Source organism: Lactuca virosa, chromosome 5 (assembly GCF_052849685.1).
Source record: "Lactuca virosa cultivar CGN04683 chromosome 5, Lactuca_virosa_CGN04683_v6, whole genome shotgun sequence".
Lineage (NCBI taxonomy): Eukaryota > Viridiplantae > Streptophyta > Magnoliopsida > Asterales > Asteraceae > Lactuca > Lactuca virosa.
In genome coordinates, this window is record NC_136430.1 from 147,122,499 (window position 1) to 147,137,163 (window position 14,665).

The 14,665-nt window shown below is 32.6% G+C and overlaps 1 protein-coding gene across 1 annotated transcript; it reads right to left on the reverse strand.

Annotated features, from left to right (window-relative positions):
• Nucleotides 1-1,387: 1,387 nt before the first annotated feature.
• LOC145117306 (uncharacterized) lies at nucleotides 1,388-3,355 on the reverse strand. Its single transcript, XM_079053610.1, has one exon. The coding sequence runs from the start codon at nucleotides 2,974-2,976 to the stop codon at nucleotides 1,951-1,953; it is 1,026 nt and encodes a 341-aa protein (XP_078909736.1). The 5' UTR covers nucleotides 2,977-3,355; the 3' UTR covers nucleotides 1,388-1,950.
• Between the last annotated feature and the right edge of the window lie 11,310 nt (nucleotides 3,356-14,665).

Genomic DNA, 14,665 nt, shown 5'->3' on the forward strand with positions numbered 1-14,665 from the left:
TATTTTAAATCTGGATGCAAGATAATATGATAGTATTTTCTTTAGGCGGGAAAAGAGACATGTGGTGATGTCAGGAAAATGATCCAATGATGGAAACCTATTAATGAAATACAATCAAGGGCTCTGATTTCTATATTTGGGAGTTAAGAGTTCTCTTTTAATAATTATTAAGAACGTTTAAACACTTAATTTGCATTATTTACCAATCAGTAAAAAACTTAGACCCTATATAATTAGAAAATGAATACCATAATCGTTGTCTATCAAATTACTAAAATTGAGTATTGTAGCTTGAAGAGGCAAATGAGTATTTGGTGGTATATGAAAAGGAAATGATGTAAAAGTTTTCATGTATAATTAATACAACAATTGTTACATAGCATCAAAAAAGTATATGTAGGTTTTGGTTGTGTGGTCTTCAATAAACCAAAAGACTATATATGGCTTTGGAAAAGTTCTTTGAACAAAAAAAATAAAACAAACATATGTTCGTTTGGATTGAAGATTTCATGAAAATTAAAGATTTTGAAACTCTTTTGGTTCAGGCATTTTATCAAACAACTAATATGCATCCCCAAAAAATATATATTACTGTTAAAATGGAAGCCACCTAAACCCACAAGAATCAATTTCATTTTGTGTGAAATTGCATGTTAACTAAAATATTTTTAGCATTAAAGATGGTTTGTGAATCATTTTGAGATTTTCCTTTTTTATGGATTTTAGTATCCGTTAATTAAGACCCGACTATTCAAATACATATAAATAATTAGGAAATACATTTTAATCTATATCGAGATTTGGCTTTCTAAAAAATAGACCGAATCGTAATAATAATATAATTTTAAAACGTTTAAACATTTAATCTAAAATTACAACAATCGCCAATAAAATTATACTATATTTTAAGTAGTTCAAACTATTAAACCGGATGTATGTACAAATATCTAATGTATAAAATAGCAATTGATCGCATCTCCATATAAGAATTTCTTTTCATTTGACCTCGTGATAATTTTAAATTTAAAAATTAAAATAAGTTAGTTCATGAACTTTTTAGATAGGATTGAGTTTTAGTGGAAACATAATAATTTTTGTAAAACAAAATTATCGTCGTCGCCGCTTTGTGATCTTAAGGCTTGAGGTGCGTAATTCCAAACAGAAGTAGTGTTCAATGATTGACCTTTCATTTGTATAGCTTAGCAATTTTTTTGCTTATGTTTATAATAAAGTAAACGATTTAACAACGATCATCATATACTAGTAAATTTGTGACAAATTAATGCATTTTTAGTTAGTTTTGTTTTTGTTAGGCCTTTTTTTTTCTCTTTCGTTGAAGACCTAAAATATGTTTTCAACATCATTTTTATGACCAATATGGAGCTAGTGAAACAAACCATAATCAAGATATTGATAAACTAATTACATAATTGTGAACTCACATATTTTCAACTAAATGAATGGGCAAATGACTTAGGATCTTCAAACCTAATCATGTTTAAATAATTTTCTAATGAATATAATAATTAAATACGAGAAAAATACAAATAGCTAGGATGATCATAAACCTATTGTAAACTAAAATGAGTCTTCGCAAAAGAAAAGAAAGAGGTCAAAATGCATAGATATGTTCCCTTTAAAATCTTAATGCACATAATTAAAGAGAGAACGTCCTCAGAATATGAACACAGGCACCCACATCGAATCGATCAGATCTCTTACTAACCTCCATGTTCCTAAACAGTATCCAAAAGTCAAATCCCATGTGACACCCACCATTTTTTTCATACAACTTCATCATCATTTCTTGAATTCTTCAACTATTTACACACACAAATCTTCAAGTAGTACTCTCATTGTTAGAGGAAGCTCATAATTTCCATACCCATACCCATACCCTTATACCCATCACTATTATAATCATAAGAAATGATCCGCGTATGTATGTAATTAATCTGAAGAACAAACCCAGGGTTCAATAAACCCTTGATCACTTTTCATACCAGCACCATGATGATCCGCCGCTTTTTCATTGCTGTAGTTAGCGTCGCCATTCCAGTTTCCCGACGCCATCTGGTCGCTGTTTCTTGCTTTGGTGGTTGAGGATGTGGGTGCAGTTCCTGTGGTTGAAACAAGGTCTGGTAGAGTGGTGTGGAGTCCATCAATCTGGGTTTGCCCGATCACACCAAACCGATTTGAAGATACATCGTTTTGTGTGGTTTTCTGGTTCAGATATGAAGACTGGTTTAGAGAATTAGAAGGAAAGGAGATTGTGTTTTGCATGGTGTTGAGCAGATTAGATGAGTCCAACAATGAAGAGATCGAAGATGAAGAAGACTGGAGTTTTTGTGGGAATGGGTGCAAAAGGTAAGGAGGTAGTTGAGGTTGGTTATCAAAGTTGTTGGTGTTGGATCTCATCATGGGGGAGGATCTACCAAAAAGATCAAAACTTGTCGACAACCTCGGGAACATCGGCGACGATGATGTAAAGGGTGGTGCAGGGATGCCGGTGAATTCTTGAACCATGGCTCTAAAATTACTAGTGTCTGTAGTCAACACAGTAGTCGGTGCCCTCCGCGACGCTCTTGATCGTTTCTTTGGGTTGCGAGCCGGGGGAGGAGGGATTGAAGTCGTTATCGGTTCAGTGTTTGACGTCGTAACCGGAGAGAATGGTACAGTATGGGCGGCGGTCTGTGACGATGAAGGGAAGAACTGGTGGTCGGAGAAAGAAGGTAGGGTTTTGGACCAGATGGCAGAGTCAAGGTTATGAGGTTGATGTTGTGGGGACAGCGTAAACATCAAGGGGTTGTTGATCTGATTCTGATCAAACATATAGTGGTTGAAAGGTGGTGATGGTGGGTGAGGTTGGTGATGATGGGTGATGATGAAACCAGAATCATTAACGGCGGCGCGTGAATCGCACTCTTCTTCAGCACCACTTGATGACTGTAAGCTCCCACTATTTCCTGAATCCATTTTATATCTCTAATTCAACGTTAGACAGCCAAACGAACACAGAGTATGAATGAAATCTTCCGGCGAATCAACTGAAGTGGAGATGAAGTGTTTTTACAAATATCAAAAAGACGTCAACTTGATCGAAAGGCGTGATCTTGCAGAACCAAATTCGATGGTTGTGGTGATGATGGTTATGTAGAAGAAGGAGAAAAAGATAGGGTTTCCATAAGAACAGAAAGCATCAAATAGAGAGAGAGAGACAGAGAAGGCTGCTCAGTCAGCTCACGTTTCCACTAGAAAGAAGAGAGTGGGGACATGGGTATAGCATAGTACGCAGCATATATGATATTGAGAGAGAGAAAGAGAAAGAGAGAGATTTGGTTGAAACAGAAGGTGTGAAACAAAGGAAAAAGGATAAGACGTGGTTCAATCCGAGTTGTTTCTTTAAACTTTTTGTAAAAAATTTAGTTCTTGTACGTTGTAAAAAATACAACATTGGACTTCAAAAATAGCATCGATTTTTCTATTAAACAATTTAAATATTGTTAAATTATAAAGCGTATATATTCAAAATAAAATAATAGGACATTCCCTATAAAATAATAATATCTTTTACACTAATTAAATTGATATATACATTAAGGCTATAAAGTGTCCTACGGGTCGGTAATGCTTATGTATAAACTACTACCGATGGTGAACACCACCCCAATGGTATTGTTATCGGTGGTAATATACCGATGGTGAATTTCCATCGCTATCTCTGTGTTCTTCTGTCATTTAAACTCACTCTCTCTTCCTCCCTCTTTATCGACAATCATCCTAAACACCACCCCTAACATCTATTTAAAGTGGCAAAATGGCAAAAATATCATCATCAACCTATGTGAAGTGTGGTGTCTTTATTTATTATGAATCATAGTAAAAAATATATATCTATTAAATACAAAGGTTTTAAATAACATCATGCATCACTTGAAGGTAATGTCAAGTCTCAAGTTTTTATGAGTTATAGTGAGTCATGTCGTTTATAAGACGTGACTTAAGACGACAATTTTGTGTAATATATATATATATATATATATATATATATATATATATATATATATATATATATATAACCTAAGACGATATTTTATTAAAGTGTAGCGTCAAGTATAAACCTTGGAGTTATGACAATCTTTTTAAAATCCTGTCAAATATATATCATTTAATAACAATTACCATCTGTTTGCATTTAAATAAATTAAAAATTATTTTTGATTTAGTATTATTACAATTTAAAGTTATTATTGATTAATTTAGCAATTACTTATGTAATATATATATATATATATATATATATATATATATATATATATATATATATATATATATATATATATATATTTCGAGCATGTTAATTGATATATAAAACATTGTTTATAAGTAACGTAATAGAATTTTTTATTAATTAATTAAAAAACATTTATTTAAGAAAATTAATTATAATAAAATAGTTTTTTGATATTTTATTTAATTTGATTTGTTCTTCTGTATTATACAATATTTAAACCTTTTTAACTAGTTTGAAATAGTATTTGAATATGTGTTTGAAGTTTATTTTATTTTTTGATTTACGTTTTGGATTTAACATGATAATTAAGTTAACAAATAAGTCTAAAAACTATTATTTAGAAAAAAAATTATAATAAAAAAAAGTTATAGTTTTTATTTAATTTGATTTGTTGTTCTATACTTACAATATTCAAACATTTTTAACTATTTTGAAAAATAGTATGTTTTTTAAGTTTATTTTAAATTTTGATTTATGTTTTAGATTTAACATAATATTTAAATTAGCAAATAAGTGTATTATAATAATCAATTTAAAAGTTTACCTATAATATGATAATATTTTGCATTTAATAACATATTTAAAATTAATAGATTAATTGTATTCAACTAAAAATTAAAAAGTAATGAATGTTTCAAATGTATATGGTGATAGGAAAAATACTTCATTCATAGTATAGTATGATGATTGTTTATGAAAAAAAAAGTCGTTCAGTTCCAAACCGGATGTATTTTATTACATCTTTTGGTTTCAAGGATGGTTTAACTCATGTTTAGTTTTCCAGTGTGATGACCTTTATTTCAAATACTCCATCGGACGCTGAAAATACCTTAATTATGTTATATATCTCATATATAACTTAAGAGGATTTTGCTAATTTGTCAAAATTTAGAAGTGTGTTTCTAGGTCACATAGTGTGCCTAGTGGAGCTCTATTTGAGAACAAGGGCCTCTAGGAAGCCTTTGTTTTCTGGTGAATTATTCGATTGGGAGAGGCCTTTCGGTTGGTTGCAGTTACGTGTTGTATTTTGGTCGTTTTATGGCATATTGTGATCTTCTGGTGGTCGTTTTTTGTTGTTCACTTGTCGTCCACTTTATTGTTCCTTCAAACTACATTCTACCTGGTTGGGTTGTTAATGTTCCTGATTATTAATTTAGTATCCTAATTGTTGTTTATTATCTGTATAAATAAGCCATGTTGTCTATCAATTATATATATAATTAGTGGAATTATGGTTGTGCTTGAGATAGATTTACAATATCATTTGATTAGTGACATGAATACTGATATATAATAATGCATGGAAGTTCAAAGGATAGGTTGTCCGTTTATGTAAGCGACATGTTTACTTGAAGTCGCATGAACTGAACAATATTGATATGGTATTAATTGGCGAGACGATATCAAACAACCATTAGCTATGCTTTCTCTATTTTGTTTGCATTGATATAGTTTTTTATTCTCCGTTTATTTGTATGATAATTTCAGGGAACCCATATCTCTACTACCATTAAGAAGGATCTAATTCAGAAGTTTGAGGGATTATTGAAGGAGGGAAATGATTGTTCTTTTTAGAATTTCATTGTTAATAATAAGCTTGCTCATTAAAAAATGGCAGATCATAGGTTTAAAATAAATTTTGCCAAAAACATGTATGTTAAGGTCATGGCATCTGGATTCCCACATAGTTTGGGTTCTTTTGATTTTTGGAAAGTTTGGAGACATTATTTTCAGAATATGTTGGGGAGGAGTGTGGAATTGGTAAGTTTGCATTGTTATCAAAGACATACTGGCTCTTATCCTTTAGTGACAGGGTATACTAATTTTGTGTTGAAAGTGAAGGATGGTCTGTCAGTGTCATTTGAATTCTAATATCTAAGGTAAGGCACAATCAGGTAGACTATTGAATGTAATGATGTCAGAATAAATCTTAAGGCGCATGCTAATACTAATAGTTGTTTGTTGTAAAGTAAGAATTTTATTCGTTATACTCTGTGGGCTGAGCATGTGGAGGAATTTTCATCTAGGATTGGTAATATTGTTCCTTGTGAACGTGTGTTGGTGATCATTCAACTTATTAGAATTCGACAATGGAAAGGTAAGTTTTGTATATCTAACATCCAATAATTTTGTTGAAAGAACGAAGTTTGAATTTTCAAGTTTGTATAAGTTGGTTATGGTATGTATATTCATGTTTGTTAGAAGTCGTATTGTGGTGATTAACTGTTTTTGGGAGAAGGGTAATTGCCAACTCAACGGCCAAAGAGATTATGGACTTCAGAAAATATTAATGAATGTTTTGGTCAAAAAACAAGTAATTTAGTAACCAAATTCGTAAGTGTGGTGTGATGTTTTGTATAAAGATTTTGATAAATGAAATAATAAACTGTTGAAGATGTTAAAAAGTGTCAAAGATCTTGGATGTGCCCAAGATCCTAGGAATAAGATAGTAATGTTAAGGTTTTTTATGAAGAAAATAAGTTACATAATGTTTATTTAACCTAAGATGGAACTATGTGTATATTTAGAAATTAGGACAAAAATAGTTTTGAAGTGACAAATATGTAGAAAATGTTGAAAAAACAATACGACGTTCAAAAAGGTCAAGATATTGTAAAGTATCCCAAGATAAATGTTGTAGGCCAAAGATGTAATCAGATATTAATATAATAAATTGAGTAAAAACAATGTAAACATAAATGTAAGAACAAGAACACAATAATATGCGAGGAAAGCCCTTGATCACTCAAGATCTCTGGCATAAAACCTCAGGACGTGACAAAAGTCACACTACTTTAGAGCTTCGATTAAATAAAAATGAGTTACAAGTGCTAGTTGATCGTGTTGTAAGTGTAATTGAGCTCAAGAATAATCAGAGAGAAGGTGAAAGTAGAAGTGAGAACGTGAATATGAAGGATGTGCTAGTCTTTATATACAAGGTGAATATAACAAACTGTCATAGAATCTAGGGATATTCCTTGAAAATAGATTGACTTGGTTTTAGTAAGGACTTCAACGTCTCTTTACTTTGCCCATGTGCCTATTGACTTGATCTATGTATTTTTTTTATTAAGTCTTCACCCTTGTATTGAACAATACACGAAATACAAAGGTAGTCTTAAAATGTTAGCTAATTCAATATCTTTAGCTACCCAGGATGTTAGCATAAGTTCAAGATGTTGGGCATAATAAAGTAAATGTCAAAAGTTCACCAACAACAATTGCCCCCAGAAAGTTGTATCTTGAGTATTTTGAAAGATGGAGTTTTCTCAAGTTCAGACTTACTGTTGGGACGGTAATGCTTTAAATAATATTTTCTTGACATATATGATTTTGAAAAAGTATAAGTATTTTTGAGAAAACACTATGCTTTCATAAGCTAGCATTAACATCTTTGATATGATAGAGTTTGAAATATCTTAGGAAAAAATCTTAAATTTTTAAGAAAACTTAAAAAATTCAAATTTTGAAATAACTTTATGAAAAAATTTTACTTTTGAAATAACTTTGGAAAATAAGAAAAATTGACAAAAATTAGAAGAATGTTATTTTTCAGAAAAGCTTATGCAAATTCATTATCATATTGTAGAAGAGTTTTTAAAAAGATCTTGATTAGAAAAATGTTGAAGATCATAGACCAAATTTGAAGAATAATCTTGAAATATACAATCATTAAATCTTAGAAAAAAATCATAAAGATAAGTGTGAAAAACTTTGATAGAAAACAAAAGCAAATTTCCAAGAGTAAAAAAATTTACAATACTTATTAATGAATCAAACATTTATTTTTTTGGAAATCTTGGTACTTGTGAACATGTTAATGTTCGGGCTTAGAAAGTTGTAGATTAGCACGTAAGTGTTAATTTCTTGGGATTTTCTCAAAGATCTTAGGATTTTCCCGGTGTCGTAGTTTAACTCATTAATGTTAACATGTGGGTATTCTATTTATTCTTTCTCGGTTGTATGATATCTCTATCACTCCATTGATATAAATCATTAGGATCTAATATATAACCAGTAATAAGAAGGTTGCCATCTATTAAAGCATAAATTGATTCTCTTATCCTTAACTACAGTCATATATCTTGTGTTCAAGCGAGGTGTTTAAAACCAATCTCTTATTAAAGATGTTAATCTTTAAACCTTTGAAGGGACTATGTACCTTATACTTAGAGGGGTGACCATCCCCTAAATTTTTGTCAAGATCTTCAAATTCTGAGTTCTACAAAATAGAAGATCTTTGATAAAGGATGGGTTTTAGCTTAGCTAAAATCCTTCTGATGCTTAAGTCAATATCAACAATGAAGATATGTAAAGATAATCCTGAGTATCTTGTGCCAAGATATTGGGATTATGCAAAATAATTTTTAAGATGTATGGCATTCCAAGATCTTGGGAGTACCTGATGATCTTTGGTTGATAATGAATATGCCCTCTTACCAGCTTTCGAGTTTATGGACCTTTTTATTTGTGCAGCCATCCTAGTCTTGACGTGATCTTTGAGTTCATCATCTGTGTCAAGATCTTGAACCAAGATGTTGTTCCTTGTTCCTAGACTCTTCTTTCTTCATTCCAAGAAGTTCTTTCAAATTCCCTTTGCTTAATAGTTGATTGATCTCTTTCCTTAAACAAGTTCAATCTTCAATGGTATGATCAAAATCCTTATGATATGCACACCATTTGGATGTATCTTTCCATATGGATGTCTTCTTATTTTTCTTGGGCCATCTTGCCTTATCTCCAAGATCATGCATGTCATAAAGCAAACTCAAATCATCAATAAGAAAATGGTAGTAAGATAGTTTAGGATAATCAGCTTCTTCATCCTCATTTCCAAGATCATTATCCCTATGATTCTCGGGCCTCGAATATGGTTTAGCATTGTAATATCTTTGTGATAGGGTTTCGGATTTTTTGTTGGGATGGTTGTAAGATATTGCGTATTCCTCCTTTTATATATCTTCTTGTCTTATTCAAGCCTAATGAATCTTAGAGCTCTATTTCTAGCTTCATCAAGTTTCCGGCAAGGAGTCGTCACAAGATCTTAGTAAAATTGTGAATCTTTCATCCAAGTGTGGGATGTCTAAAGTAATTCTCTTCCGAACCTGCTTAGATAATTTCTCAAGGATTCCTCAGTATCTTGAGTTATTTTGTAAAGATCATTGGTTAGTTTTTCAAAAGTTCTACTACATGAAAATTGATTATTAAATAAGTTAATGAGATGAAAGAAATATGTAATAGGAAAAAAAGGGAAGATTTAGAAGCCATTTTATTGCAGCTCTAGTAGGGGTTAAACAAAAAACTTTGCACAAACATGTTTCCTTAAGATGGTGGGGGATTGGTAGAATCTTCATGCGCTCTCTATATTGGGAAACGTGTTCTTCAGGATCAATAGTCCCATCATACTGCTTCATGTTGGGTGTCTGAAATTTTCTTGGAATTTATGCATCACATATTGTTAGAGTGAATCTTGAGACCTTGTGACATGTTAGGGATACTTCTGGTATAGGATGTATTATTCCTAGAGCGCTTAAGATCATGTGTCTTAGCTGTTGGCGCTACTTTTTCCACTATCGGATTAATTCCGATATGATGGCCCTGTGAAGATATGTTTTAAGCTCATACAACTTCTTGAAAATTAATATTGTTAGTCATAAAAAGAGCTTGCATGAGGATAAAGTCTTCTATATGATTTCCTGAAGATGTTCCAGTCTCAAGATCCTAGATCATGGGGTGCAAATACTAAGACATTGCTGGTGTGATTTCTTCAGGTCTGCTAGTATTTTGAATCACTTTCTTTATTCGCTCAACCAGCACCATTTTGATCTCGTTTTTGTAACACCTTGTTTTGGGTCATTTCTTAATTCAAGGTTTCTGGATCGTAATTCGATTATGTAAGGGCTTTGGGCTTTGAGGAAGTAAACTTAGACCTTATTAAAGGTTGATAACATTGGTTATGAGATCTAAGCCCTTGATTTGTATGTTGGAACCAAAGGGTAAAAAGGAAAAGTTATATGTCGGGCTTCTTGCATGGATTGTGGTTTTAGTGCGACATGTTTTAAGCCAAAAGTAACTAGATAGACTTCTGAGTCTTTTCAATACCGTTCTATGCATATAAAGAACACCGAAAATGGAGTTGAAACAAAAAGGTTATGGTTGCTTGAATATTGAATTAGAAGTTGGGTGAATTACCCTATGCAAGGCGTAGGAGATCTACGCAGGGCGTAAGTGCTGAAGTTTTGGACACGGGTTTAATGACCTACACATGGCGTATTTCATGGTATGCAGGGCGTAATCGCAGCAAATCAAAACCCAAATTCAAAGGTTTTAAGCTCTATTTAAAGGCTTTAACTTCTTGGGAACCATCTCATGACCAGCCTCAATCCCTTTTAGGCCCCATATCGAAACCCTAATCCCTTGGAGAGATTTTTGGAGCTTATGAGTGATTCTTGGTGTATTTTGATAGTGGAGGAAGGCCATAGTTGAAGTTGTAGTGCAGTCAAGCTTGTGGATCCAGGCCTTTCATCCCTTTATCCATCTTCAGAAGGTATAAAGTTCGAACCATGATGAATTCTTTGCTATATCTTGCTATTTTATGATTTTATGTCCTTTATCTATTTGGGTATCAATTACTCTAGACCTTGTGAGTAGAGTTTCTAGACGTTTTGGAGTATATTAAGTCACAAATATGCAATCTTGGTCCCTTCCTTCCATCCGTACATGAGATATGGAACATTAGAATGAGTAAATAGTTTGGGTTTTGGATTTGAGTTCTCTTTATCCATGCAAAAGCATAAAGTTGGAGACTTTATGATTTAAAATGTTCATTAGGGTCATATCTGAGATTTGAGTGAAAGGTCCTCATGTATTAAGTGCTTAATATAAAGATTGGCCAAAGACGCTGTACGCGGAGCATAATCTGGGCTACGCCCAGCGTGGCTTGGTTATCACTCGTTTTTTGGTTAAGATCTATTCCCTGATTAGGGCTAGGTGTACGCCACGTGTAAGTGAAAATAAGGTTGACTATTGACTTTTTGACCAGTTTGACTTTTGGTTAACTATGAGGGGTAGAGGACTTGGAAGGGAAAAATGGTCTTTTACCCAAATAAGAATTAGTCTGGGTATTTGGACTTGCTGAGTTAGCATAATTACCTTAGTTGTTAATTAGGATTATTTTCGGGTATTATTACTAGGAGGAGTCTAGTACCGGCAGTTCGGGTGTGAGGTTTATCAGTCTTCTATGAGAGGTGAGTCTTCTCACTGTATTGCCTATGTTATAGTATGGGTGTATGTTGACCAACTGAGTCTTACTTGATAGTTGTTGTTATGTGCTATCCGGAGATGTTGATAACTCACGGGCGTGCTGCTAGCCCATTGAGACTACTGATAGTCTCCAGGATTGTTGACGACACACTGCGCGTGAAATTAATCCACTGAGACTGTTGATAGTATCTAGGGTTTTTGATAACCCATTGTGCATGCTATTAGCCCATTAGGATTGTTGATAACCCATATCTATTTATTGTATGTTGTGTTGTATGTGATATTTTGGGGAACTCACTAAGCTTTATGCTTCGATTGTGGGACTTACAAACACATCAGTAGATTTATGATCTGAGTTTCCGCGTTGTCTTATGTATCTCTGATTCATGGATGATTATTTATGAGCAAATGGTTTGATTTAGATGTAATTTTATTAAAAACAGATGTTTTTATTATTTTAAAAATGAAAAACTTAGCTTGGGATTTTGGAGTTTTAGAAGTTGGTATCAGAGCCTTGGTTTAAGGGATATGGATGAACACTAGTGGGATTCCAAACTCAAGTTGGAACTGAGAGTTTTACTAATCATTTTTGGAAAAGATTCATTTCAAGAGAATAAAAGAGAAGATGCGATGTGTACAGTCATCTGGAGCTTAGAAATTTGATTTTCTAAAATATACATACCTACTTTATATGTTGTATTTGACTTGCTGCTATATGTGTTATAGTAGGATGTGCATGATATAGGCTAGGTAAAGGATCTACTCAGGGATTGCATACTAGAGTGTTTGCTTAGGAGAGATGCCTTTGTATGTGATTTATAACGTGTTAGAGATGCAGGATAGTGTGTAGGTTAAGGATACTTAGGAATTATACATGTTTGAATTGCATGATCCTTATGATGCCTTGTTGCTTATTAATTCTTTTGCTCGAAGGATCCTTAGGTTAAGGATCCTTAGGATAATATCATATAGCCTATATATACTAGTTTAGTATTCTTTGTAAGTTGAGAGATCTCCCATATTTTCTATAGATGAGTAGTTTAGATTTAGAGAGAGAGAGAGAGAGTATTATACACAAGCATGCACATGCTTATACAATTTTTGTACTACTCCATTATCTACACACTTGTGCTTAAACGTTAATTTGTGTCTTTTTGATTATGCATTTCTTAATTACGCAATGGTCATTTCCATGGGATCCTATAGAAAATCCATTGTACCTCTGCGAATGATTGTAACTAAGAAGTCATACCTTAACATAAAATGATACGAGAAAGGTAGCTCGAGAACTAATGTTAATACAACCTATTGGGAATAATTTTTTAGAAGAAAAGTTTCATTAAGTCTTTGTGAACAATGAGTCAGTGAGTCTTTGGACAACATGTTGCATTATGCTTCTAGGGACACTTAACTAATCAATGAGTTGCGAATATTACCTGATCCCTGTTGAGCTTCACTTGTGCAAGCTTATGAACAACATGTGTTACAATGAACTTCTCAATCAAGTTAAAGAAATAAAAAATAAAGAAAATAATTTTGTACTTCTGACTTTTTAAAAGAAAAGACAAAAATAAAGAAAATCTTTGTGTTTTTGATTTTGTGGAATAAAGGACAAAAATTACGAAAATATTTTTGAGTTTTGATTGTTAGAAATGAAAGACAAAAATAAAGAAAATCTTTTTGGATTTTTGAATTTTAGTAATAAAAGACAAAAATAAATAAAATCTTTTTGGATTTTTGAATTTTTCTATAAAAACAAGGAAAATATTACATTCATTAGTCCTTCGATAATGATAGCAAATAGTTCTGCAAATGATCCATGGTTAGACCTTCTCTACTTAGTTAAGAACATAAGTAGACCTTTGCTAGTCTTTCGTTAATGATAATGAATAGTTATCAAAGAGACTGTTGCTACACCTTTGCTATCATGTCACTTTAGCCTTCTCTACACCTTCGTTATTAATTCAATCAAGCCTTCTCTACACCTTCGCTTCTCGGCAACAATTTCTGAATGAGTCAAAGAAAATGTCAATAACGGAGCATATCGAAGCTCTGCACATGAACAGTAAACTTTGAATGAAGTTAGATCAATAGCGAATTTTAGTCCAAACCTTCGTTATTCAAATACAAGAAAAATTAGTTAGAGGTTGGAACATAACAAGCTTCTATCATTCCCTAACTATTTAAGATTCTCAGAAAATATTTTTCATCAAGTGGTGTAGTGAAAATATCTACCAATTGGTTTGTGGTTTTAACAAAATGAACATTGATATCGCCATCCATAACATGATCTTTGATGAAATGGTATCGAAGTGCAATATGTTTACTTTTAGAATGATGAACTAGATTATGACAAATGCGAATTGAACTCTGAGAATCACAAAACAAAGGAATTTTCTTCATGTTAATCGAATAGTCACGTAATTGAATTTGAATACAGATCACTTGCAAAGTACAAGCAGCAACAGTAATATTCTCATCCTCCGCTGTAGATATCGATACACTTGTCTGCATCTTCGACTGCCAACTCACATGCTTCCCATCAAGATATTGGCATCCTCCAGTGGTACTCTTTCGATCCAATTAACAACCTCCTAGATCGACATCATAAAATGCTTGAATGAAAAATCATGTATTTGATTTGTACCACAATCCTAGAGTCGGAGTGTGATGTAGATATCAAAATATATTCTTAATAGTTGTGATATGTGGTTCTATGGGATTCGCTTGGTGCCTGGAACAATTACAAACTGAAAACGTAATATCAGGTTGACTTGCAGTTAAATACAATAACAAACCAGTCATACTTCGATATGTTTTCAAATCAACAACTAGCTTATCTAACGATGGACTTAAGTAAGTGCCGGCTGCCATGGGAACCTTCGTGTCGGCTGCCATAGGAACCTTCGTGTTTGAACAATTAGTCATTCCAAAGCGCTCAAGAAAGTTTCACGTATAATTTTCTTCATTAATAAACATTACTTATTTGCTTCGCCGAATGTTTAGTCCCAAGAAGTGATTGATCTCACCCATCATACTCATCTCAAATTGACTCTTTAATAATTCTTCAAATTCCTTTGACAATGAAGGGTCAGTTAAACAAAAAAT

What these genes read in the sequence shown, in the direction of transcription:
- LOC145117306 (XM_079053610.1), bottom strand. Translation starts at nt 2,976, where the DNA reads ATGGATTCAGGAAATAGTGGGAGCTTACAGTCATCAAGTGGTGCTGAA.